At 34.7% G+C, this 25456-nt stretch overlaps 2 protein-coding genes across 11 annotated transcripts in view; one reads left to right on the plus strand and one right to left on the minus strand.

Annotated features, from left to right (window-relative positions):
* Positions 1–25456, plus strand: part of LOC119079410 — a 49087-nt gene that overhangs the window by 16926 nt on the left and 6705 nt on the right. For 4 of the 10 annotated variants that reach the window (XM_037187301.1, XM_037187303.1, XM_037187304.1 and 1 more), the window contains exons 2-17: positions 8622–8778; positions 8841–9007; positions 9358–9408; positions 12164–12346; positions 12416–12559; positions 13648–13962; positions 14030–14344; positions 16447–16592; positions 16781–16949; positions 17019–17574; positions 17633–17721; positions 17784–18104; positions 18165–18347; positions 24830–24961; positions 25043–25204; positions 25271–25432. In XM_037187301.1, coding sequence (XP_037043196.1) covers positions 8622–8778; positions 8841–9007; positions 9358–9408; positions 12164–12346; positions 12416–12559; positions 13648–13962; positions 14030–14344; positions 16447–16592; positions 16781–16949; positions 17019–17574; positions 17633–17721; positions 17784–18104; positions 18165–18347; positions 24830–24961; positions 25043–25204; positions 25271–25432 — 3252 coding nt within the window. Of the gene's footprint in view, positions 1–8621; positions 8779–8840; positions 9008–9357; positions 9409–12163; positions 12347–12415; positions 12560–13647; positions 13963–14029; positions 14345–16446; positions 16593–16780; positions 16950–17018; positions 17575–17632; positions 17722–17783; positions 18105–18164; positions 18348–18421; positions 18473–18815; positions 19407–20517; positions 20854–21753; positions 24394–24829; positions 24962–25042; positions 25205–25270; positions 25433–25456 lie in introns of those variants that run through there. The other 6 variants (XM_037187302.1, XM_037187305.1, XM_037187307.1 and 3 more) reach the window with 4 other exon arrangements.
* LOC119079413 (protein roadkill-like) lies at positions 637–3180 on the minus strand. The gene is made up of 6 exons (XM_037187315.1): positions 3045–3180; positions 2805–2935; positions 2601–2737; positions 2205–2528; positions 1759–1999; positions 637–848 (listed from the first exon to the last, which is right to left on the minus strand). Coding segments are annotated over exons 1-6 (855 nt in total). The 5' UTR covers positions 3066–3180; the 3' UTR covers positions 637–847.

Raw genomic sequence — 25456 nt, forward strand, 5'->3', positions numbered from 1 at the left:
ATGCCTCTTTTTCGAAATCAGCCGACAATTTTCTTGACTCTTGATGAATCAGTTCGATCGCATAAAATGTTGGTGCGAAAAACGCAAATAGCAGACACACGGCACACGGTAGAAAACCATTTGCCTTTGGTTGATAGAATTCTATAGCTCTGCAAAAGAAATTTTTTAACTTTTTTTCGTTGTGATAAATGGCGGATAAATAGTGTGTAAGGTTATTGAACAGAGTTTCATAACACTAAACACCACGGACTTTTGAATAAACAAAAATTCTAAAAATACAGAAATTCGGACCCAAGACGAACGACTAAGAGCTAATAAGTTTTCCGGACGGAATTCATAAATTCGAGAGAAAAAAAACGCCACACCAATGTGCGGGCCTAAGATCTGAAATGTTTTATCGTGCTGACGATGGTTTTACATTGATTTAAAATGCTGGTTTGTTTGAAGATATTAAATGAGCTAAATAACTCACTCGGTCGTTTATGCCGAGGAAAAAGTTCTGTTTTTAACGGAGTGGCTGTGATATCCGCCATTCATGAAAATATTTTTTTCTTTCGCCATAGTCCATTGATCAATATGCTGTTGATATAACAACATTTAGAACAATGAGCACAAGCGCCTGATGTTACGATGCAATTGAGTATTATAAATATTTATTCGCAATAATCAGAAGAAGGAAGACATAAAAATAATGATCTCACTGACGGCAGATGTAATTTTAGAATAAATACAATGTTGATACAATTAAACAAACTAAATCCAAATTTCCTGTAAAGAATCTCCTGGGTCGAATATTGTTCTTCTTCCATTGAAGTGGCAGGTTTTGTCTCCGAAATATTAAACTCGATCTGTAAATATAGCCAAAAAATATGCAAGCTCGGCTGTTTTACGGACGGCTTTCATCTGCTATCGATAGCTGACTAAAGCTTATACAGCAAAAAAAAATGTTTGAAGAAATGAAGTAATAGATTTGAAATCAATGTCCTTTTCAATAGATTGAAAATATTCAGATCATGAAGTAATAGATCCGATAGCAAAACTGCTGATATACTTTCCGCCTGTGAAAGGTTCAATATTGTCAGTTTTATAGTGTTTCAAGCACCGCTGTACAGAATGACGATTCTTGAGACGTACTTACACAATGAATTTGTGTAATAGTCATGACATATCTCGAATGGGAAACGTCAAATACATCGTAGATGGTAGGTGTTATCAACCGTATCTGTACAAACTCTTAACCTCTCTCTTACAGACGTCAAGCATATGACCAGTATTATTATCGGGTCTATTACTTCAAATTATTTTTAATCTGTTGATTTCAAATCTTGTACTTCAATTTTTTTAACATGCATTTTACTATATGAAGCACCATATTACCCAGAGCTTGTCATTATTTTTGTCGTCGTTATCGATAACAGATGACTTTGTGGACATCTGGCAACAACTGGTTTGTCTTTCAGCTGGTGTCTATTTCATTATTAGCATTTATCGCTTATTATCCGTCCACATGCACATAAAGAGAACAGCAAGACAAATACAATTTTGACAAACGTTACAATATTCACCAGCTGATACAAAACCAGCTGCTGCTAGAGATGCACACCGAAATAACATACTCTCAGTAAACCATAATAAAGTCCGTCTTCGGAATGTTCGGAATTAATTTTTCCAAACCGAAAAATCTCAGAAGGAGTTTCAACCTGACTAGACTATTCCGAAGTTCTTGAACAAAATGCAGAAAAAATTCTTTAGACTCACCACCCCAAAAATTTGTCTCCGCCACACATTTTTTTTATACAGAGATCCCTCAGTTCACTCAGATCGAATTTTTCGGCACAACGCAATATTTCCATCAAATCCGTTTCGGACAAACTTATTTCGCCAGTGTAGATAAACTGAAGCACCAATTTCATGACACATACATCAACGTCCATGATCGTAACTTCGTTGGCAATGGATTCAACTGACTTGAAAGTCTCGGAGAAAAATGTACTGCGGGCTGTGCGAAAATTAGGAAAAAATGTTTTTCTTAAATTCGATTTAGAGTTTTAACCTGTTATATGGATCTATGTTTGGATGACACAGCAAGATAATGGACTACACGATAATAATGGTGCGTCCTGGCCTTGTAAATAAATCAGATTGTGTCACCGTCTCTCACATATGAGCAATATTTGACTATAATCGATGTTAATGTTACTAACCGGCAAGAATACACTTATGCGCCTTCAATACTCCTCCAGAGCAAATGATCGTAACGTCAGAATATTTTGGTTCTTTCAACAGTTGGTTCAAATCATTCATTAGTGCCGCATTCGTTGGATTCAAGTACATTTTGATTTCACGAGTATCGTCTGCATCGCTAACCTCAATATAGGTGTGCAGCTTAAGACTGATGAGTAGTTTGTTGTCACTGGGCAAAAACTCTCTGAAATCCTGCTCAAACGCTATCAACGGTATAGTGATTAAATTTAGCGTTCCATAGCTGTATAACTGACGGGGACCCTTGCTCAGTGAAAATACAGGACCTATTTGATTTAAGTGCAAACTTTGGTTACTTTTGTTAGTGTTCGAACTGGGCCGATCGACTGTGTATTTACCTTTTCTGGACAAGTACGGCTTTGTCGGGGTTCCACCAAATATCAAATCATAGTAAAGCGTCGGAAAACAGTATTCGGTGGTTGTCGTACAATCGAGAGTCAGTTGAAGGAAGCCATCATTGACCAAGTTCAGATACCTGATCAAAACAAGTGATTGCGTAAATAAACGTCCAATCAGCACACACGAATGTTTCCATATCAAACCAGATGAATTCCTTGGAGCGGAAGCTTCCCCTAAGTTCCATTTGACCTCTTAAGCGATTCGGTTCGATTATCTCTTTAAATGTTGAGCATGGTATTTCCCAATCCAAACTGGCAATCATATTCGAATCGGCCTGTGAAATTTCGGTTTTTTCAAAATGATATAGGAACTTCAAAATAGCAAAACTCTTTACAACATGACGACCGATCGAAATTGCGTTTAGACGCATACACTAAACTTGCCTCTGATTTTGCATTTGCCATTTTTTCTTTGAACTTGATCCGATTTTAGAATTTTACAAAGAAAACTTTCGCTTGACAGACCCAATTCAAAATTTACCTTCTGTTTACTATTGCCATGTCATGGTGAGACGCATCAGCTACATGATCAAAAATCTCACGGACTTGAAAGGGGGGCGCTTTACCATTAGTTGTATAAGTGCGCTTCAAATTTAAATGAGATCAACGTCGTTGGTTAAAAAAAAACGTTTGAAGCAGAATACAGGAAAATAATAAAAATTTGCTTCGGTTGATTTTCCCTGGTTTGAAACTGCTTATGAGTGTCTATTAAGATTTAACAGTACACTGTTTGTATGCGCGGTAAAGTTAAATGTGCTTTAAAAGCTTCACTCCGGGTAAATTTGACATTTTTTGATGTATATCAGTTTTCTGTAAGTCACTGTCTCAAAAGCCCACTGTTTCTGCTCTTACACTGAGCAAAATTTCCTACGTGCTATGCGTATATCATTCGTGCTCCCTGTTAAAAAGTGTGGTAAGGTAGTTATACAGCGGGCTCGAATATAATACGTGCTAGACGTATTTCGCTTTGACAGAGGTTTAAAAATATAAATTTTATTGAAGTCATCTACGGTAGACACCATATTAACAGTTGACAGTAATTATTATACATTTCAGAAGTTATTGGTAACAAATATTTCAAATTAAAAATTAACTGCTTCGGGAATTGAACCGGGACCTCTGGATCATGAGCCAACTATCTTTCTAATGTTGCTGTACAGTAGTGTTAGTTGACATTTCTTATTGTTGAAGCGTACTTTGAAAGCCATAAACGTGTGTGGCGTATAAGTTATCCGAGCACGTTATAACGCAACGCACATAAACAATGATGACAACGTTTTTTTAAACCTAATTGAATTTAAGTTCATAAAGAATGAAGAATTAGTTACGAGATAGTTGTTGACTTGGATCAATTATAGATAATTTCAACTTAAACAACTTTTTGAGATGATTACGAAATGAAACTAGGTATACTTCATAAAAATTGAAAGGATTTTGTTGAGAATTTTTTTTAATTTACAAAATAGCTATTTTCATAATAAGGTAGTAAATGGGATTGTTTTGCGCACTAGATGTGAACACATCGTGTGCGCAAAACCCCCATTATCTACCGTGTTAGGAACAAGGTTTTATCTCCTGTAATGTCATAATCACCATAAAAAACAAATTTCAAAAATCAAACTGAAACATAAACACGCCATGACACCGTCACTCATTCATATTCCCCACAAATAAAACACACATCTAGTATACTGTCAAGAATTTGTCAATTTTCAGTGAATAAATAAGAAATTATCGAAGTTTTCCATGAATAAATGTGAAATTATCGAAGTTAGCCGTGCGCAAATGAGAAATTATCGAAATTTTCAGTTAATAAACGTACGTTCTGTGAATGACGTGTTTAAATCTAGCCCATTTTGATTCTAAAAGTGACACTCAAATTGTGAATATTATGACATTACAGGAGATAAACATTTTTTTTGTCGTTTATCTTCTTCGTGTTACGAAATATCAATATGATGCAAATTCATTGTTTAGGACAAACATCCACTGTATACGTTTAACATACGTGGTGAGGGTTTAACTTCCGTCCCACTAGTAAGTGTTATTCACATTCCACGTACACCACCACAATACGTAACACATGAATATTCAAATGTGACAACCGAAATACGTAACTACGTTTTCAATATGTCTCACGTATAGAAAACAGTGTTCATGTCTCATATAATGTCAGTGAAGTATATTACACCTCTCCGAGAAATTTTACACATACCCTGAGTATTATCTGAATTTTCTTTATCTGGGTGTAGTGCCTTTTAATCTGGAAAAATATTTTGTCTCAACACTATAGTTGTTAACAGATTTGAGCGATCTTTAACTTTAAGGGCTGTACTACACGCAGTCACTCTGTTTACGTCTCCGTTTTAAAACGTAATCCCAAAACGGTGAACTGCGATTCTAGCTTTAAAGCTTATCAACACTTCACCGTTTACTCACCGTTTTCAAAAAAAAAAAATATGAAAACTGCTTTCCATTGATTGAGTTGATTCATTTAATCGGTGTAGGTGCTCAGAGTCCTTTAACCATGTAGAAACCGGTGTATGGTCAAAAAAAACGAATGGACGAACGCAGTCACAATCTCATAGGGATTGTATTCCTCTCCCAGAGGAACGATTTTAAAATCAATGAAGGAAAATTAGAAGAATGTGTTATCTGACTATGCAGGGACGGGGTCATGGTTGTGGTATTATATTTCTGGTTTAGAATCCGTCTTATCTGTTACTCATGTGTCGATAACGATGAAAACAATGAGCGATGAACTTGTATTTGTGTTGACAATAGACAAAACTTTCAGCTTGGTTAGTATCTGAAAGGAATGTAATAGAAGGTTTGAAATGTCATCAAAGAAAAAAATCGAAGAAATTAATGAATGAACGAAACATAAGTAGGTTACGTCTGAAAGTACTTATCAATGGGACAAATGATGAAAGTGGTTGCTCCCTCTGTGGGAGTTACATTATTGTCAATTGATCAGTTAAACACACGCGATTTTGAAAACCCACACATATTCTGTTTCTGTGTTTTACTTGAGTTTCTGATTTCTTCATATAACAATACATGCAAAATTCACAAGAAGCCAGTAAACCACGAAACAGAAAATGTGTCGGTTTTCAAAATTCCGCGAGTGTAGGTATTTTACAGGTGAAGTTTTGCCGCCGTGAGTAAAATCTCACAAGAATAGCGCAAAACTACCAAATACAAGCACCTGAAGTAAGGCGAGCCCTCTATTGTCTCTTCTTTCGTTCGTTCAAAGACAACTGTCTTTCAGCAGAAGTAACTCTGGATAAAAACTACCACACGATAACTGCCATATCTACATAAGGAACAGGAACTCCAATTTATGATATACAATTTTTAAACTGAAAACACTTTGTCAACGTTTCTCGTACATTTAGCGTTACTGCTGCACTCATACGCATCAAGCTAATTTCTTTTTTCGAAATCGTGAAATCTTAGAAAACATTTTACGATTTGAATGGTTTGTTTCATTTCATCAAAACAGTGTCTTCAATATGCTCGAAATAGAAAACCAAAAGTTTTTCATAAATTCTATCTGGTTCTCTTCTTGTTTATAGAGGTGCTTGCTAGCGCTTGCTTTTAATCACCTTGATATAAACACTGGAGGTAATGTAAGTCTATAAACCCACATGAGATAGTTAAATTTATTTAAAAAAAAAATTGTTTTGCTCGCCTAACTTATTATATTTTAGGAGGTAAATTTTATTTCTCTGAAAATGGAACAAGGATCGAATTGTAGACAGACGAGTAGAACGTTTTCAAATTAAAATAGAAACATTTTTCTAAAGTGGATTTTACACTAAATTTTATGTAAATTGCTTCTAAATGAAACGTTTATTTTTGTTTAAATTCGTGGTTTATTCATTTTATCGAAATGACGAAACTTCTAAATGAATTGTATTTTAGTCTCTGTTACGAGTGACGATCAAGACACTTATAGAACGTTCCGTGTGCATTATCATTTTACAGATGGCCACATCATCTGTTATCGGTAGCGATGGGAAAAATAAAATTGATGAGCACTGACTATCATGCCGCACCTAACATATAACTAAATGTATGTTAAACATGATGAAGTAATAGATTGTCTGAGTTAATCTGTGAAAGGTTAAACCACAATTGTATCCCATTCAATTTTCTTGAATTTGTTAATGAAATTGTTGGAAATTCAGAGAAGAAACATTTACAATTTCGACTAAATTCTTGATGCTACAAATGACGAATTGTGTTTGCAAACTCATTGTATCACTAAGAAGTTGGTAAGATTACATTGGCAATGGTTTTTTCCGAGTCAATTTCGGCAAGCCTCGATTGTCCGTCTCAGGTATAGAGTTAATCTTATATTACTTGCAGCACCCTGCGAAAATGAAATTTTCGCAAGGGGCACACCGTTGAAACTTGCGATAATTTTCATTTTTGCAGGGCTTCGCATGTAAAATACCTTACGTAATTGTTTGGAGACTTTTATTCTGCCACGAGGGATTATAGCTCCTGCTTTCGGCTCGGGCTACAAACCTCCCACTCGGCAAAATAAAAACCTCCAAACAAGGATGTAATGCACTATTACAATCCTGTTTTTGAGTCGTAGTTCTTGTGTAAAGTTATGGATTATCTCTGAACAAAAATGAACTTGTTGGAACGTTTTTGTCTTGAGTCTCTAAATTCTTCTTACCCAGATTACGAATAACTATTTTTTATTAGACCAAAAGAGTCGCTTAAATTCTTCAATTTTTACTTATTTCTTAAAAATAAATTCAAGGCTAAGTCTGCTAGGTGGTAGATTTGAACGACTACAGTCTATTTTCACTCATATTGATTCATCATTCTATATAACACACACCTTTTTCCTTCACTTTCAACGGATTCAAATATATTTTGAGATTTATATCGCTCTTTTTTGTGTATATGTTGCGGTTTGTCTGTTCTGTATTAATGTATGTTTTGTGTGTTAGCAGCTTGATGACTAGAATTTGATGGTGATGATATTGGGATACTAACGATCAGAATGTAAATATCAGAGACAGACGAAACATGTAGGCGTAAGGTTACCAATTAGAGACCTGCATGATGATTTTTCAAAACTTTAAGCTGTCACAGACGGCAAGAACATTAACAGTTTTACTATCTGATCAGATCAGATTATATTCTATTACTTCACTGGATCGAAGATTTTCATAGATTGATTTCAGAAATCTTTTACTTCATTTGTTTTGAACACGCTTTTTGCTATATAAGACCTCATTCGTCGTTTAATATTGCTGTCGTTGTCGATAACAGATTTTCTGTGATTTTACTTTTCAATTTGTATGAATGTCCCATTCCCTTTGTTTAAATTGTACAAATGTCTATTCTTTTCTTACGACCAATCGAGAAAATATTCTATGATAAAAAAAAGATTCGGATCAATGGGGCCGTTTTACTTGCCATTGTACAATGTACTTGAAGTAAGGAAATGATATCACAAATTCCTTGTCCGAATTATAATACGTATACCTTTCTCATCGAGGGGGGAAGCAGCTCCGGAAAGTTGTGACCCAAGGAAAAAAGTCCCAAATTTATCCGGAAAGTCCCGGAAATTTTCGGAAAATAAACGAAGTTACGAAAACTCAGAAAGCCACGAAAAATTACAAAAAGTCACGAAAAAGCAACGAAAAGTATAAGTCACGTAAAATTTGGCGATATCCGCATCCAGAAACAAGGATCTATTCAAAAAGTCACTTGAGGCAAAAAGTGTGTGAGTCATGTAAAGTCAAGTCCTGGCCACCGTTCTTTGAAGTAGAAATATGTGTATGGATGTCTTAAAGAGAAGTGATTTACTGATAATTACATTTCTTACGTAATCTGGAATAATTTCGCGAGCTAGGGTGTTTGTGTTATTCAAGTCGTGCTAAATGCTCTAATAGAAATAATTTATTGAAAAAATTTCCTTAAAATTTCCAGATGCTAGAAGCTGTGTAACATGTGATAAAGTATTAGACGAACTCGAAAAAATAGACGACGATACCGATTCGTTTGGTGTTGATTTTGTCAAAATAAACGATAAACGACTTGCGAAACAGTATGGTATCAAAAACTTCCCGGCCCTCACATATTTTAGGTAAACCGAATCGTGGATGTCACAAGATTTAAATTGACGGAATATGTCCCGTAAATTTACAGGGAAAGAGAACCAATCATTTACGATGGCGATCTCATGGATGAAGAAGGTGTACTGGATTTCCTCACTTCATTGGAAGCAATGGATTTGCCCGATCGTATCGAAGAAGTGAATGCGAAAATTTTGTCGAAGATAATCGAGGATACGGAATACGTTGCCGTCCTATTCTGTAAGTATTTTGATTTTTTGGAAATTTCCGCGTGTAATACAATTCGATTTAATCTTAGGAAGAGTTTGAAATTTTTCACATTTTATGTTAGTTGTTAGTTATTGAGTATATTGCCTATATATTTTGTACAAAAAAAAATTTTAATTTTAATTTTACAAAAATTTATAAATAATTTTCCATTTCGTTTTATTGGTTTGAATTTTATAGTTTAGGATATAGTTTAATGTAAATAACCGTCAACCTCTTTTTTATGAAAAAAAATTTCTCCTTTTTTTTACGTTCAACAACACAAATATTTCGATTTTTTTATTCTTTTTTTCACATCTGACGAAATCCAACGATTTACATAGGTCCCGATCATAGCGCTTGTGAAACGCACGGAAAAACAATAACAACGGACAGTAAGTTTACTCTTGCCACCACAATATTAAAACCGATGAATCCGCACACCCTACCGATGTAATCGCAATGAATGTTCACCACCACCCCCAAACACAACCGAATTAAATGCATTAAATGTGAACTTTATGCACGGATACCCATCCCGTGTTGAATTCAATTGTTAATTTTTTATAAACGCTTGTTTCAGGTGTACATCGTACTCGGCACGAATAGAAAAATATTTCGAAAATTCGTTATACGTCTGTCTATTCACTATTATTGTACAGCAAATTTTTTATTAATTTTAGGTTAATCAGATCCGTTCTTTGTTTAATCCCAAATGACTTTGCAAAAAATTAAGCAGCGCCAATTTAACAACAACAAAAATTTAATTTTGAAAGGAAAAGTAAACGAAAGAGTAAATGCGGCGTCACTTGTCGTTCACGTGCATAGTACAACCACCCCTTCTATTACATTTAAAAATAATGTGAAATTTGGCTTATCTATCGCTTTTTTCGAAATTATTTTTGGTTTTTGATGTTGTTTTTAAAAAATATTTTTTCGTTGTTTTTTACGTCAATATAGATCCAAAAGAACTGGAGAGATTTATTTGTATTTTGCCTATAGATATGCCAAGCCGGTATTAAAATTCTTACTTTAGCTACACAAAAAAGCAACGTGAAAGAAACCTAATTCAAATTATTCTTGTCAGGGTAACAAGAGAAAAATTTGAATTAGGTCGGTCTCCTTCGTGTAGCTAGCTGAAGCGTCACATGATCATACAGAGTTGGATCGGTTATCCGAAAAACCGAAAATTTCGGTTCGGATAGAACCGAACCGAGAATTTCGGTTCGGATTGAACCGATTTACTTCTTTTTGGTTAGTTCATAATGAAATCAATCAATTTTGACGAGTCTGCCTTCATTTCATATTGTTTTTCGACAAAACCAAAGCTTTCGGTTCGGTTCAATCCGAACCGAAATTCTCGGTTCGGTTCAATCCGAACCGAAATTTTCGGTTTTTCGGATAACCGATCCAACTCTGTGATCATACTCATATTCCAAATTGGTGCGAGGCACATTCCCCATAACTTCGATAAGACCATACAATAAAGAAACGCAAGCGGAAAATATGCATACGCTTTGTCTCTAGCACAAGTATATCTTTGACTAGTACTATAAAACTTCTTTCTTCATTTATACTATACTGTTTGTTATTACGTTACCACCAACGCACTTAAAGCAAAAGTGCTTCGAGTGACAGCTGCCAAATAGAGTACTATTTTGCATGAAATTTGTTCCAAATTTTTTTACTGTGTCAAAATTTGTTCGATACACTGTCCCGTTTCAGTATTCTATTTATAGTACCACTCTTGCTTGAAGTGCGTACCACCCATAAAACGTAATGTTATCGAAATGGCAAATAGGTTCTCGACTTCGTCTCGAACCATTTACCATTCCCCGAACATAAAACACCCTTTACAGTTCTTGTAGCATAAATAACTATTTCAAGTATCGATCGAAATTTACTCTTTCGCTCCAACAGTAATTACGAGTACTTTTTGTTTCGTTTTCCCCATTCAAAAACGACAAATGTAGTTACTTGGACATTATTGTTAAATCTTTGTCTTTCACTTGAAGTATTCCGTTGTGTTCGACGGAAAATCTTTTACTTCATTTGTTAAAGCACATTTTTCTATTAAATAGAATGTCATTTGGAGGTAATTGTTTATTTTTGTCATCGTTATCGATAACATGACTAGTCGTTTCTTAAAGTTTCATAGCATTCTTCAGAGTAATTGAAGATACGAGTTCCTGTCAGTCATTTCGGTCATACCGATTATCCAATATCATCTTGAAAATAAAATGTCACAGTCGTCTATGACTTCTTTTCTATTCAATGCACAGTGCGTTGTTCTATGTCTAATGTCTACGATAGAAACGAAAATGTAAACCTCGAATCACTCCAGTTTGAGTGCTTTTCAATCACTCATATGTAACCTTACGGCTAAGTGTGTCAGGGCTTTTATTATTGAAATGACGATGTATGTTCTGGAATTGAGATGACATCAGAAAAATGTCTAACGGCAAGTGGAAATTGAAAATTCAAACGATTCGACTATACATTTTCCGATTCAATTTATTTTTAGTCATAGCTTTACCTTCGAGGTAAAACAATTTATTAAATCGACCGACTCAATATTCTGTGTATATTCATATCGTCGTCGACGTTTTGGTTTATTCAAATTAATTAAACAAATGAATCTTGACCAATAAGATGCTCATCTTTTCTTCTGGTGAAAAATTGTCGCGACTAACGATAAAAACCGCTTGAGTTTGTCTATTTTTAAATCGAATAGTAGGTGGTTGTGTAAAGTCAGAGCTATAACACTAATTCATCTGGCTTTTGCCCAGGCGCGTAATTTCTCTATCCCATACATCACATAGACAATCTATTTTTTTCTCGTAATTTTATTTGTTTTTTTATCAAAGCAAAATTACTATGCGAACGTGTTTGAACGGTTCCAACGCAGTGACGAACATTTCTCTTTTCGTTTTTGCTACAAAAAATTCAAATTTAAGTTAAATTTTCACCATTAATTCATAACCATTTGGAATGCGAAACTGCACGAAATTTCTTTGTAATTTGCCAATTTGAATTTATATTTCTGTTAACAATAACCGAGAATTGGCATTACCAACATCAACAATTTCTCTATGCTTCGTTCCCGAATATAATTAATTTCGATTAATCCAATCAAATCTAATTAATTAGATAAACCAGAATGCAAAAGAAGTCAAAAGGCGTTACAAGAACTGGAAAATATTGACGATGAGGCGGACCAATTGGGTATTGGCTTCGTTAAAATTCACGATGAATCACTGTCGGACGAGTACAATCTGGGTACATTACCTGCGTTGGTGTACTATCGCCATCAAATACCAATTTTATATGAAGGCAAGAGACATTTTGAATGATGGGAACCGTTGATTGAATAAAAATCGTTTTCAATGTGTTGTGAATCAGGTGAATTGTCGAGAGAAGAGGATGTGTTGGAGTGGTTGGTCGAGAATAAATCAACGGGTGACGATGAAGCTATCATTGAGGATGTTACTGCAAAGACCTTGGGTACACTCATTGGAAATATCGACAATTTGGTGGTGGTGTTTTGTAAGTGTGCTTTCTATTTTGAACTTTCAATAGTGTTCCTTCAAGTGACTGCATGGGCATAGCTACAACTAATGAGATATATTGAGAGTCCGGACCAGACCTACCCACATTTCTTACTCAATTAGTTAAAAATGGGACCACAAATCTCAACTTAAATTTTTCGCGAAGTAAATTTCCCATTTTATTGTAGTCAGAACGTCAAGCAATGCAGGTAATAACTCGTGTATTCGACTCGTAGTTGTCGAGGATTTCCCTCTGCTAGGTCTTCAGGATTCATCTCTAGAAGATTAGTGACTATTAATTCTCGAGGAATGATAGCTCTGAATTATTGGTTACTATTGAAGGCTCATAATTCTTGATGTGATCCTGAAAGACTGAAGGCCCTCGTGAATTTTTGACTATTGAGAAAACCCAAGACTCGCGCAGTGATAACGGATATTGTCGTTGTGGAAACTGTTGCTGTAGCAGCCGTCAACAGACAGACAACTCTACCGTTCCCATAATGTAACGCAACTCAATAAATAGGAAACTAAAAGAAACTTGGACAATTCATCTCACAGGCCATTGAAAGATATAGCCCTTGACATCGACACCTTGTCCCATTTTATCATACTGCGATGGTCTCTAAAGAAGTCGAAATTCATGAACGGTCACAAAATGTGCGAAGTGTTCAGTAAATTACTGAATTTTTGAACCAGCCACTGGTGTGTTTTTATTCACGCGAAACTCAAGCATTTAAAACTGAAAATTAACCTACTTGTCTTTACGGTTTATTGTTTATAAATTAAAAATAAAACCGAGCTAAATTGTTCTCAACTATATTACTCGGATGAAGGTCAGATTATGGCTGATTTCGAATACACTCGTTGCTTATTACGAAAGTCAATTAAGCATCGCATAATAGACCATTAAATAATCAATATTTACCATAGCCAATCCATCAAAACCTCATCTATTTTCGTAAACAATAATCGTAAAAATAAACCCAACGCGAAAATGTAAATGTGAAAATTCACACATAACGACGAAAACGATCTCTTGTTATAACACGAAAAACACAAAACACTCAAAAGAAAATCTATTTCCAGATGATCATGGCATTGACGATTCGATGACTGTTCTTGAAGAGCTTGAAAAAATCGATGACGACTGTGATAAACACGGCATTCAATTTGTTAAAATCGATGATGAACGTGCCGCCGCTGAGTACGGCATCGATAGTGTTCCGGCCATTGTTTATTTCGAAAAGCAAATTCCAAATGTTTACGACGGCGATTTGTTGGACGAAGACGAAATATTGCACTGGTTGTTGGAGCAATTGGAAAAGGATGAGATTGAAGATGTCACCGACGAAATGTTGGATAAAATGATCAAGGAAGGACGAACCATTGCTGTTCTATTTTGTAAGACAAAATTTTTCCTACTTCCTAAAATCGATTTTCTGCCATTTTTCTCTTCTCACTGAATCAGACGATAATAACGACGACAAATCACAAAAAGTCCTGGCTGAATTGGAAAACATTGACGATGAATGTGATGCATTGGGAGTAACTTTCGTCAAAATCGACAATGCTGACGAAGCCCGAGAGTATGGCATCGATACTGTGCCAAAGTTGCTGTACTTCGAAAAGGGTATACCAACGCTGTATGAGGGCAATTTGAAGGACGAAGAATCATTATTGAAATGGTTGGAGCAGCAGCAAACTTCTGACGAAATTGAAGACATCACCGATGAAATGCTGGATCTAATCATCGAGAAAATGCCATATGTTGCTGTTCTATTCTGTAAGAGTTTGCAGCTTTTTGTTTGGTTGACCGTGTTTTCCTTAGATTTGGTTGATTAATTTGGTTTTCCCTTGTAGCACGACAGTTTCCCTTATTTTTTATCATTTTGAAATAGAAATTTTCAGATGTAGGACACACACCATCGAGACCACTTCCAGCCCCACCCATTGCAATTTTGCCTGTGATACAACACACTTATGACATTGCGTCTAAATAACAAAATTATCCCTCAACTCTACAAAGCTTTGAATGACAACATTCATTTGCAATTTATAACTTTTTCCAGTCCAAATAGGATTAACAAACCGTATCCAAGTGCATATGTGCATACGTTACAACTCAGCCAACTGGAATGTGAATGTTGTTACAATTATTCTAAATCTAACAGATGAAGGGAACATGTAGGTGAATGTTGAAAATTTAAATCTCATTATGCCCTCATCTGTTACATAGAAATGGATAGTGTCCCTTCAATATAAATTACGTTCAGAACCTTGTACAGTAAGTGCAAAAATGGAGAACAATAAAACGACGTACATATCTGTGCCAGTTGATGAAGGTGGCACGCAAAAATTGCCTTCAAAATATACCGAGGTTATACGAAACCATTCCCAAAAACTGTTGCTAATTGAATACTGTACCCGAATCAAATTTATGGCGTAATTTTCTTCAGCTGTTATTCAGCTCATATACGTGTTAATTCTAGTGGAGTTTGAGTCATTTTCGCGTGTGGTATTGGTAAAATCGTCTAAACATGTAAAAGACAGCGACGTTGAATGAGTGGAAATCTGAAAAACAGCTGAAGCAAATTAAGTTATAAATTTGGTTGGGGTTATCTGTAAAATGATCAACAGGACATTTCGCCCAATACAGATTCTTCCTCACTAAAATTACAGTCGACGTCTGTGAATTTTAGACATGAATTTGCTTCAGCTGTTTTTCAGACGATTCACTCATAAACACAAATAGAGTGCACGTCTTTGTCTTTATACGGGTGGTAGAGATTCTGTATAAAGACGATAGATTTCGCTACTATTTTGGCATGTCGAAAAACATATTATTCTTAAATGGAATCGGAATGTATCGAATGTGGCATCATTGAAAAGCTGTGACGTCAAGATAGAGTTCAGTTTCGAGCTTTCTATTTAAATTTGTTAACTATTTAGGGGAGTACTGTTTCGAAGTGTTTTGTATAGACCATTTTTGGGTACATTGAAGCTCAACTTTAGTTTTGATTTCCACTAACGATAGAAGCAGAACGTCGTTTTCTCTCCGTTTACTCTTTAGACAATAGAAACAATAGAAAAGAGGTGTGGTTTAGCTAAACGAATTCAAAACGGAGTGGTTTTTTGTAAGTGGAAATCAAGCCTTATTTTAGTTCAGGCGGGGACCGCAAGAAACAGCTAAATCAAAGTCATTTCGAATTTTCATTATTTGTTGCAACTCGTTTCAGCGTTCAGATCTTATCACGTACACACAGGCAATCGTCTCAATTTACTGAAGCTACTCAAATTCACTGAAGAAATCAACGAAAGGCAAAACGTTTCAAGCCATACAAATTTCCATGCATTTTCTTTTACACTGACCGTAAATTGGACTAGGTTTACCGGTCTAGTTGTCGCACACGAAACGATTTTCTATAAATATTGTTTGACCGTTTGCTCGTGTAGTTTTATTTTGTAATGAACTTGTTAAAAAGGCATTCGTTCTTACACTCGTTGTATTGTTTATTCAGGAGGTTACCGGTCGCTCAATCTAATAATTAGTAGGTGTTTGGCATACACCGATGAGAAAAAACATTCACTACAGTTCCCTCCTTCTACTATATACATTTTGTTAAGATTCTATTAAATTTGCATTAAAAATTAATTAATTTCACAGTTATACCACGTTGGAACCTGTTGCGAAAAATGGATTTTCTTTTTGTAAAAAAAAAATTCCTTTACTCCATGCATGCTATCCGGATTGTTGAATTTTAAGATTTTAATTTCATATAGATACAGATGGCATGGTTGAACCGAATTAGTCCAGAGATTTTAGTTGTTTATTACGGTTATCATTCAAATATCACATTGTTGTCTTTTTCTGAACATTCTTTCCAGACGACAAAGATCAAAAACTGTCCCAGAAGGTACTAGTGGAACTGGAGAACATCGACGACGATTGTGATCAGAATGACATTGCGTTTGTGAAAATTGATGATGATAACGAAGCAGCCGAATGGGGCATTGATGAAATACCCACAATTGTTAGTGTCCTTCTCATTTTACGTTTTTGTATTGCGTCTACTTCAGATGACACGATGGACGTAGGGAATTCTTCTGACCAAGAATTTCTAGGTCATTCAGTTCATCTGAAGTAGACGATCCATATGAGCTATGAGATCATTTAGCAATTTAGACAATAATGTAATAACAATTCTCTTGCAATTACAAGGTGTTCTTTGAACGAGGCATTCCACATATTTATGAGGGCGATTTAATGAAAGAGGATGATCTGCTCGGATGGTTGATTCATCAGAAACGTCACTCGGAAATCCCGGAAGTAACTGACGAAATGAAGGATAAATTAATTGAATCTGAACAATACTTGGCTGTCATTTTCTGTAAGCTCAAAAAAAAAATCGTTTTCGACCATTCGGATCGCTTCCAATAAATCATTCTCTCTTCCGCAGACGACAAAGACGATAAACAAGATATTAGAGTTTTGAATGAATTAGAAAACATCGACGATGAGTTGGAAAAGGAAGGAATTGTCATCGTTCGCATTGACAATGCTGCTGAAGCTAAGGAATATGGTTTGGATCATCTGCCCGCCTTGATCTATTTCGAAGATAAAATACCAGCCCTATACGAGGGAGATTTGATGAATGAAGAGGAGGTGCTGGAATGGTTAATTTTGCAGAAGAATACCGCAACAATTGAAGAAGTTACCGACGAAATTCTGAAGGAATTAATTGATGATCATGAATATGTTGTGGTCTACTTCACCGGACCGTGCGAAGAGGGAGAGAAATGCGATCGGATCTTGGACGATCTAGAAAACATTGACGATGAACTAGATGAAGCCGGTATTATTTTCGTAACAACGGAAGACACAGGCTTTGCCAAGAAAATGGGAATCAAAAACTTCCCCGAATTGGTGTTCTTTAGAAACCGAGATCCATTACATTTCACTGGAGATTTGAATGACGAAGATGAGGTTTTGGCATGGTTAACTGATGAAGATACGTGAGTGGAATCTGTTTAAATTTGGTGGAACAAAGATTGAAATTATCTGCTGTTTTAGATTGGAAATTCCCGGTAAAATTGAGGAGGTCAACACCAAGATGTTGGAGAAGATCTTATCGGAAAACGATCACGTTGTAGTGTTTTTCTGTAAGTATTTTGAGGGTCGTCCGCATTATGTGAAAGTAATTTCGTATCTTTTCATCTAACAGATCGCGAAGGAGACAAGAAAGCTCAGAAAATTCTCAACGAACTAGAGAACATCGACGATGAATGTGAAGAGAAGAGCATCGACTTCGTTAAGACATCTGATGATGGCATTGACAAGGAGTACGATTTACAATCACTACCCGCACTGGCTTTCTATCGCCACAAATTCCGTACCATTTACACTGGTGACTTGATGAAAGAAGAAGAAATCTTAGAATGGGTTTTGGAGTTGCACGAATCAAATCCCGATGTCATTGAATCGGTTGATAGAAAAACACTACAGGTGCTCATCAATGAAGTGGAACACTTGGCGGTATTTTTCTGTGAGTAAATTAATCGTAGTAAATGGCGTCGATTGTTTAGTAATCCACATCCCCATCCAGACAACGACAAATGTGAATCCTGTCCTGGTATACTTGAAGAATTGGAAACAATTGACGATGAGACCGATGAACATGGCATACAATTTGTTAAATCAAATGATGTTAAGCTTGCACATGAGATCGGAATTTTCGCTTTTCCTGCACTCGTTTACTACGAAACTGGTGTTCCGATTATGTATGATGGTGAGGAAAAAATTGAATTCGTTTTGTCGATTGATTCGGTCGATAATGTTTTGGATCAACCCGTTTCTTTCTAGGTAATCTCAAGAACGAAAGACGAGTTCTGCAGTGGCTTATTGAACAAAAGAGTAAGAATTTTCCATTATCGATCCGATCCTATGACAGAACCAAGAGCTAACCCGTGCTAATAACAATTTTATTCTGTCTACTGAACGGTGTGCGTGAAATGTAGTAGCTCCACGATAGAGGCAATGCAAATTTTCATTACATCCCTCAAACCCTTATAATGTCTCTCAGCCACACCGATTTCAAACACCCGTTCAGTAGCGCACTTTGTCAAAAATTCTAACATCGCCTAATAGACCTAACGAATTGGTAAAAAATGTGTCGTCCAGTGATTTCATTTCATGCATGCCATTTTATAAAGTGATTAATAAAGAAAATAAAAATTTAACCGAAACGATGAAACAGGTGACAATGTTAACAACGACTCCCATGTCAAACGAAGTCGTAAGAAGAACGACAAACCATCACGAAAAAACGCTCTACTCAGTCCTGATACATTGAAGAATTACGTTAGGAAACTGAAAAATTGTATAGGAGACCATGTAGATTGTGACGATGATGACGATGACGATGATAGTGGTGAAAGCACTTTTAAAAGTAGGGACGAAAATAAAAATGCGGGTAAATCACTTAGTCGTGACGTTCTCAAAAATTATGTTCGAAGAAATGCAAAAACATTCCGTTCTAATGCGAATAAGTATTTAGACAATAAAAGAAGAAAGACGAAGAATGATGACGATGATGACGATGATGATGATGATGACGATGATGATGATGATGATGATGATGATGATGATGATGATGATGATGATGATGATGATGATGATGATGATGATGATGATGATGATGATGATGATGATGATGACGATGATGATGACGATGATGATGACGATGATGATGACGATGATGATGATGAAAATGATGACGACGATGATGATAATGATGATGATGATGATGATGATGACGACGACGACGAAGAGAACGAACATGACAATGGTAAAAATGTAGAAAAGTTAAACCTGTAATGCCACAGTACCCGATACATGATACCTGATCGCATTATTTATTCAACCGGCTTTTATTCGCATTAACAGTCTTTCATACATTGTTTGTTTATAAAAAGATGTTGCATGAAGTGTGTTTTTTTCGCTGTTTAATACATTCCTAGTTCAATTAATTTCGAAATTGTTTTAGAAAAAATAGTCAAAGCATAATCTGCCTTTACAGAACTTTGTTCATAATAGTTTGTTATATGAGAAAGAGAAAAAAGTGTTTAATCTTTTACAGGCGACAAAAGTGTAACCCCGAATCTGTTACTTCATTTGATCTAAGTATTTTTTTTAAATGAATTGAGACAAGATCATTCACATCAATCAAGGCTCTCTCTGCTAGACTGTGAGAAAAGGGTAACACGCATAGCAAACTTCTTCTGCAGCAGAAGTTCTATACACATAACTCATTATCATATTAACATAAATAAATAGCTGACACAATGTTTACCGGTTGGAATTGTTTTAATATTTTATCGACTATAATAAAATAGACCAAAAATATAAAAATGAAAATTTAAAATTTATGCAATCACTATAAACGAAAAGAAAAGAAAATGTTTGATATTACCGCCTTGCAATTGTGTTTTTTAGACGAAAATTAAACAATCGAAATATGTAAAAAAAACAAGGATCACAAGTTGCATGCAAATTAAATGAAAATTGTTGTAAGCCATTTTAGTTGTCAGCATCAAAAACATTTTGTCAGTTAGCGAATGTTTTACTTTGAAAATAGATTCGATTCTACTGTATCTGTGGAAATTATTGTTTTAATCGTTTGATTGAGAAAACCTCTTAAAGAAGTCAACAAAAAAAACTTACGATTATGCTCTCTCAATGTGCTCGGTATATTATTTACTGATCAAATGAAACATCAAGAGGTGTTTATACTAACCAATTGGATTTGATCGTTTTTTGGATTTGTTTCTTTGTTGTTTAAAAAAAATTGTAATAATATGCTTTCAATGTTATTACACCATTTAAACCAGCTCTTTGATTTAATAAAACAAACAAAAAAAAAGAACCAAACTGACAAAATGTTTTTGTGTTCACTACAGATGACGAATGTTTCTTTGTTGGATTGGGTCACCGGGGCCAGTCGTCCAGAAAAGGCAACACATTTTCACCCAACGAATATCGACCATTCCAGTGCTGTCCAACGAAATTGGAGCGGGCAACCAAAGTTCCTAAAATGACTGCTCAAAAATTGTCACACAAAGCCGACTCGTCCGGAAAGAGTGGCCACTTTCAATTCAGCTCCACCAAAAGTGAACCGAAAAGCGAACCGTTAGTCAAGCGGCCCGTTGCACCATTGAAGAAATCCAGCGAAATCAATGAGAAAAAGGACGCCAAGAAAGCTCTAGCTAAAGGCAAAGACAAAGATGGAAAGCAAGGTCAGAAGGGTTTTCTGGGTATCGGTAAAATAGTCAATTGGTTGTAAAGTAGTTCTGAGCCGACTTTTCGAAAATTTTTGTATTTGTTATTGCTGAGGGGACATCTATAGCCATTGTCTATTTATCTTTTGATTTCTGCATGGGGAGCCCAACAGTCATGTACATAGAATGCCAAAATAAAATGAATTAATTGCTGTGTACCATTTGGAAACTCTTATTTTTTGGGCGAAATACGAGTCCAGCAAACTTTCTAATTCACTTCTAAGACGAGCCTTCATCGCAAATCCAATTAGAGCTCTTAGTTATCAATTTTCCAGTCTCCCGATTTTTCTCTTTTCATTAGATGTAACTCTCAATCCATTTCACTCTTTTATGACTCTTGGCTAAACAATCTCTGACCAAATTTTTCTTAGTTTTCCTTAATTTATTCTATGTACATGATAAACACAATTGAAAGTCGAACATAGATGGACATTGGACCTCACAATTTTAATTTATTTATTTTAAAAAAAATTCAAGACACTACGAGTCCCCCTTGCTATCCTACCGAATTATGAAATTGTAGGTACCAGTACTTGTTGTGTTCATTATAAATTTTAAATCATCGGTGGACCACCCGCCAATTCTAATTCCAATTTACAACTCATTACACCCGCTGCATCTGTTGTTACTGACAATTCGGTATCACAAGTTCGTGTGTACGTGAATACGTAACCGTATTCAAATTTTGAATTTCCGTCAGTTTCCACCTCAGACTTTAGGTTTAGTCCTGGCTCAAAAATAAGGGTTACGCGAGGTTGTGTCCATCTACATTTCGACTTTAATTATCTAAATTTATACCCAACAAAAACACAGAGAATATTTGAATTTTGAAGTTAAAAAAATGTTTTCCTTTCATAGGAATTGAAACTTTCTTTCGTGCTGTTCATAATCAAATAAAGAATCTCTTGGGTGGTGATGATTATGATTAACAATCGATTCAACACTTAGAGCTTCTAATTTAATTATTTATATTGTTAACTAAAAAAAAAAAACAAATTCGATAAATCAACCGAAACAAGAAGAAAGCTAACAATGAAATTGTACAAAATTTATATTTCCTAAGAAAAGAAAAATTCTTTTTGAATAAAAAATCAATCACAAAAATGTAAACAAAAATACACGATCAACGAACCATAATCATAATATTGTTGTTGTTGTTGTATTTCCTGATGTCTCATTGAAATTATCATGCCGAACACCGGTTGATTAAATGAGAATAACTTTAAAGAATTCGACCAATTCTACTAACTTGCCTCGTTCATCAGAAGTTTTTATTAAAATAAAATGTTAAGTTCAGTAAAAATGAAAATGTCAATATTTCGAAAAGGTGCACCGTCGGTCTTGAAAGAAAATAGATTTTGATACCGGAGATGCATCTTATCGAACTTTTGAAATTTTCATTTTTCAGTGGAGTGAATTCTTCAATCAACCGGTCGTCCTAGTAAAACAATATCTGACTATTAAAAAAACCAAATTTCATAGCATTTTCTTTTCCAATAACATCTGGATAAGAGAAGGCTGAATATAAAAAATCATTTAATCATTAAAAACTCGTTTAATTGGTTATGTCTTCCAACCAATCTTTCTCTTTCATCCCAACTTAGAACAGCTAGAGACGATTGTGGTTCGGTGAAGAAAGAAAGGAAGAAAATTAAAGAAAGAGAAAAATATAAATGTTGATTTCGCTTAGCTCTCGTGTTTGTGATAATTTAAATAAAAAATTATTTTAAAAATAATTAAAAAACTAAAATCTCGCTTACTCGCAACTTTAACTCAAAACAAAAACAAACAAAAAAAAACTTTGTCTACTTTTAACTTTTATCATTTTTATTTTTGTTGTTGTAAAAGACGCGAACAGAATGACTCGATACGGTAATGATGCGTCCGATAATATAATTTATCTTTCTATATTTTTGTAAACGTTTTTAGTCTAGTTTCTGTTTCATTTTAATTTCTTTATATTAATTTAGAGTTAGATGAAGAAGATGAATAAAAAAAAAATACTTTATCACAATGAAAGACTTTGTTGCGTTGTTGTCATTATTTTCGAATGAAATTTATTTATTTATAAAAATTTATATTTTTGTTGAATTTACATAATGTTTAAGTAAAATAAAAAATAAAAAAAATTGTTACCAAAAAAATTAAAATAAAATATTTTAGTTAATACGCTGACCGAATTGCATCAACAGTTCATTAAAAATCATTTATAACAACTGTACTATAAAATTTATTGTGTTAGCTTTTCGTTACGATTGCATAAATTTTAAATTTTTTGAATTAAAAAATTCCCACAAACAGTCACACCACAGTCTAGAGAGTCTACACAATCCGACCAACTTAAAATATAATCCGTTTTGATTTTATGGAGGTAGAGCAAAGAATTCAAAACTTAAGTTTTAATTATTTAGCTTTTTTTCATTTTCTTCTGAGCTTTTATAACACTTTCTATGTGCAAGTGTCTTCAGTTGAAAATATTGTTCTGAAGACTTGCTCGATTGCAGTCCTTGTACTGAGCTCGAGCTCCAAACGACACATGCACTTCGTTAAAATAAAAAAATATTTTTAAATTAAAAAAAATGGTCGATCGATGAAGTAACATTTTCGAACCCGAACTCACTCATTTTTTTGGAAAAATAGAAAATTACACTCGAAAAGCGTAGAAAAACATCTTTTTTTAAGTTTCGAAATGCAAATTGAAAACTTTTCTTAGAAAACTACCTTTACCGCAATGATATGACTAAGTAACGTAATTCATTATCCAGCGAAATTAAAGAGCTTTTAAAAGATTTGAGCTTTAGAGATTTAATGGATACAAGTTCAAAGCTTCCTTAAACTATTTAAAGCTAAACGAAAAAGAGCTTTCTTAGTTTCGCATTATTTCTATAGATCTATTGGTGTGTTAATGGCTATTTATGACATCGAGTGCAAAGTAATTAGTAATTTAGGGTACAGTCGTGTAATTATGACAGGAGAACGCAGGTCGTGTGTCATAATACACATAGTGACCATAATAAAGTACTTTGCACCGATATATACAATAATCTATGAAACAGAGGCATAGATCACTAGTGCGTTTAAAGCACTAGGACCCAGGGCGGCAAAGTTACTTAAGTATAAAGCTTGCTGGAATGACATTTCAAAACGGATTAGATCTTTAAAAAGAGGTCAATTCATCTATTAAACTTAGTCAAAAATAAATCTGAACCAAATTTTCAATCTTCATTTTGTTATTCAAAATTTCATTGCCTATTCGGCCATCTCATAAAAATATATTCCTAAAGACCTTCCCCTTAGAACTAGTATCTATCAACTGAAACTCATTTGAAATTCATCTTTAGATATTTGCATAAACATTTAGAGGAGATTCATTTTCAAGGAAAAAGAAAACTATTTTAATCATCACAATTTGACTGAATTGTTTATTGCAATGAAAAATTTGCCAGAAACGATAAACTATGTACCACAGAAAAACAGTTCGATGGAAACAGAACTCTTAAAAGAACTATATTTTCAAAACAGTACCTCAAACACAAGTAAATTTGTTTTTGTTTTTTTAATTTATTGAAGAAATTTAGGAAACTTAGGAATATCTGAAGAAGAAAATTTTTTAATTTTTTTTTCTTTGTAAATTAAACAAACCTCTCAAACATAAAATCGATGAATTTGTGGTTTGTACACACAATTTTTTCTAAATAAATTTCGTGTTAACTGTTAATTGCATTGAGTTTTATTTACTTAACTGATCCCAAACATGTTTTATTAATCACATGCGATAATGGAAAATTTAAATGAACAAATTTAACAATTCCGTTCACAACGAAAAGCTACTGCAGAATGCGTCAGGTATGGTGAACACGTAACGAATCCAATGATTTTATTACAATGTTAAATTAACAATTTTTCATATTGAACATTTCTGGTATTTGATTAGGGAGCATGGAAAATGAAGAGGATGTACTGGACTGGATGGTTAGCCAGAAGCAAGACGAAAGTATCGAGAAGATAAATAGAGAAACTCTCTTCGATTACATAGCTACGAAGGACTTTTTGGCAGTTATATTCTGTGAGTAGAGTGACCCACAACCTGAAATATTTCCATCGTTCAGTGAACACACATTTCTCAATAAATCGATTGTAACAATAGATGACAACGAAGATCCTCAATCACCCAGAGTGTTGAGACATTTAGAGTTGATAGACGATGAAGCAGCGGAATATGGTATTAAAGTGGTTAAGACCGATGATCGCCTGATGGCTAAAAAATATGGATACAGAAAACCACCAGGCATTACCTACTTCAGGAAAGGTGTTGTTGACTTCTATCAGTTACCGCGTAGCTTATAATGAGCTAACGAGCTAACAATTTCATTAGGAAAATATATCAACTACGATGGCGATATTGACGACGAAGAAGAAGTGCTCGATTGGTTAACACTGCCGGATAATATGGAAATGACCGATCACATCGAACAAGTTAATCGGAAGATGTTCCAGAAAATTCGTCAAACGTCGGACTATTTAGCTGTTTTTCTGTGTAAATTCTTGTTGTCACATCGAC

This window comes from Bradysia coprophila, unplaced genomic scaffold, assembly GCF_014529535.1.
Source record: "Bradysia coprophila strain Holo2 unplaced genomic scaffold, BU_Bcop_v1 contig_324, whole genome shotgun sequence".
In the NCBI taxonomy this organism is placed as follows: Eukaryota; Metazoa; Arthropoda; class Insecta; order Diptera; family Sciaridae; genus Bradysia; species Bradysia coprophila.

Bases quoted from the DNA above. Each gene is read 5' to 3' on its own strand.
- LOC119079413 (XM_037187315.1), bottom strand. From the start codon at position 3,065: ATGGCAAATGCAAAATCAGAG. The intron at 2,936-3,044 runs GCAAGTTTAGTG...GAAATTTCACAG, and splicing joins TGGCAAATGCAAAATCAGAG to GCCGATTCGAATATGATTGC. The intron at 2,000-2,204 runs GTTAGTAACATT...ATTTTCGCACAG, and splicing joins GCATAAGTGTATTCTTGCCG to CCCGCAGTACATTTTTCTCC.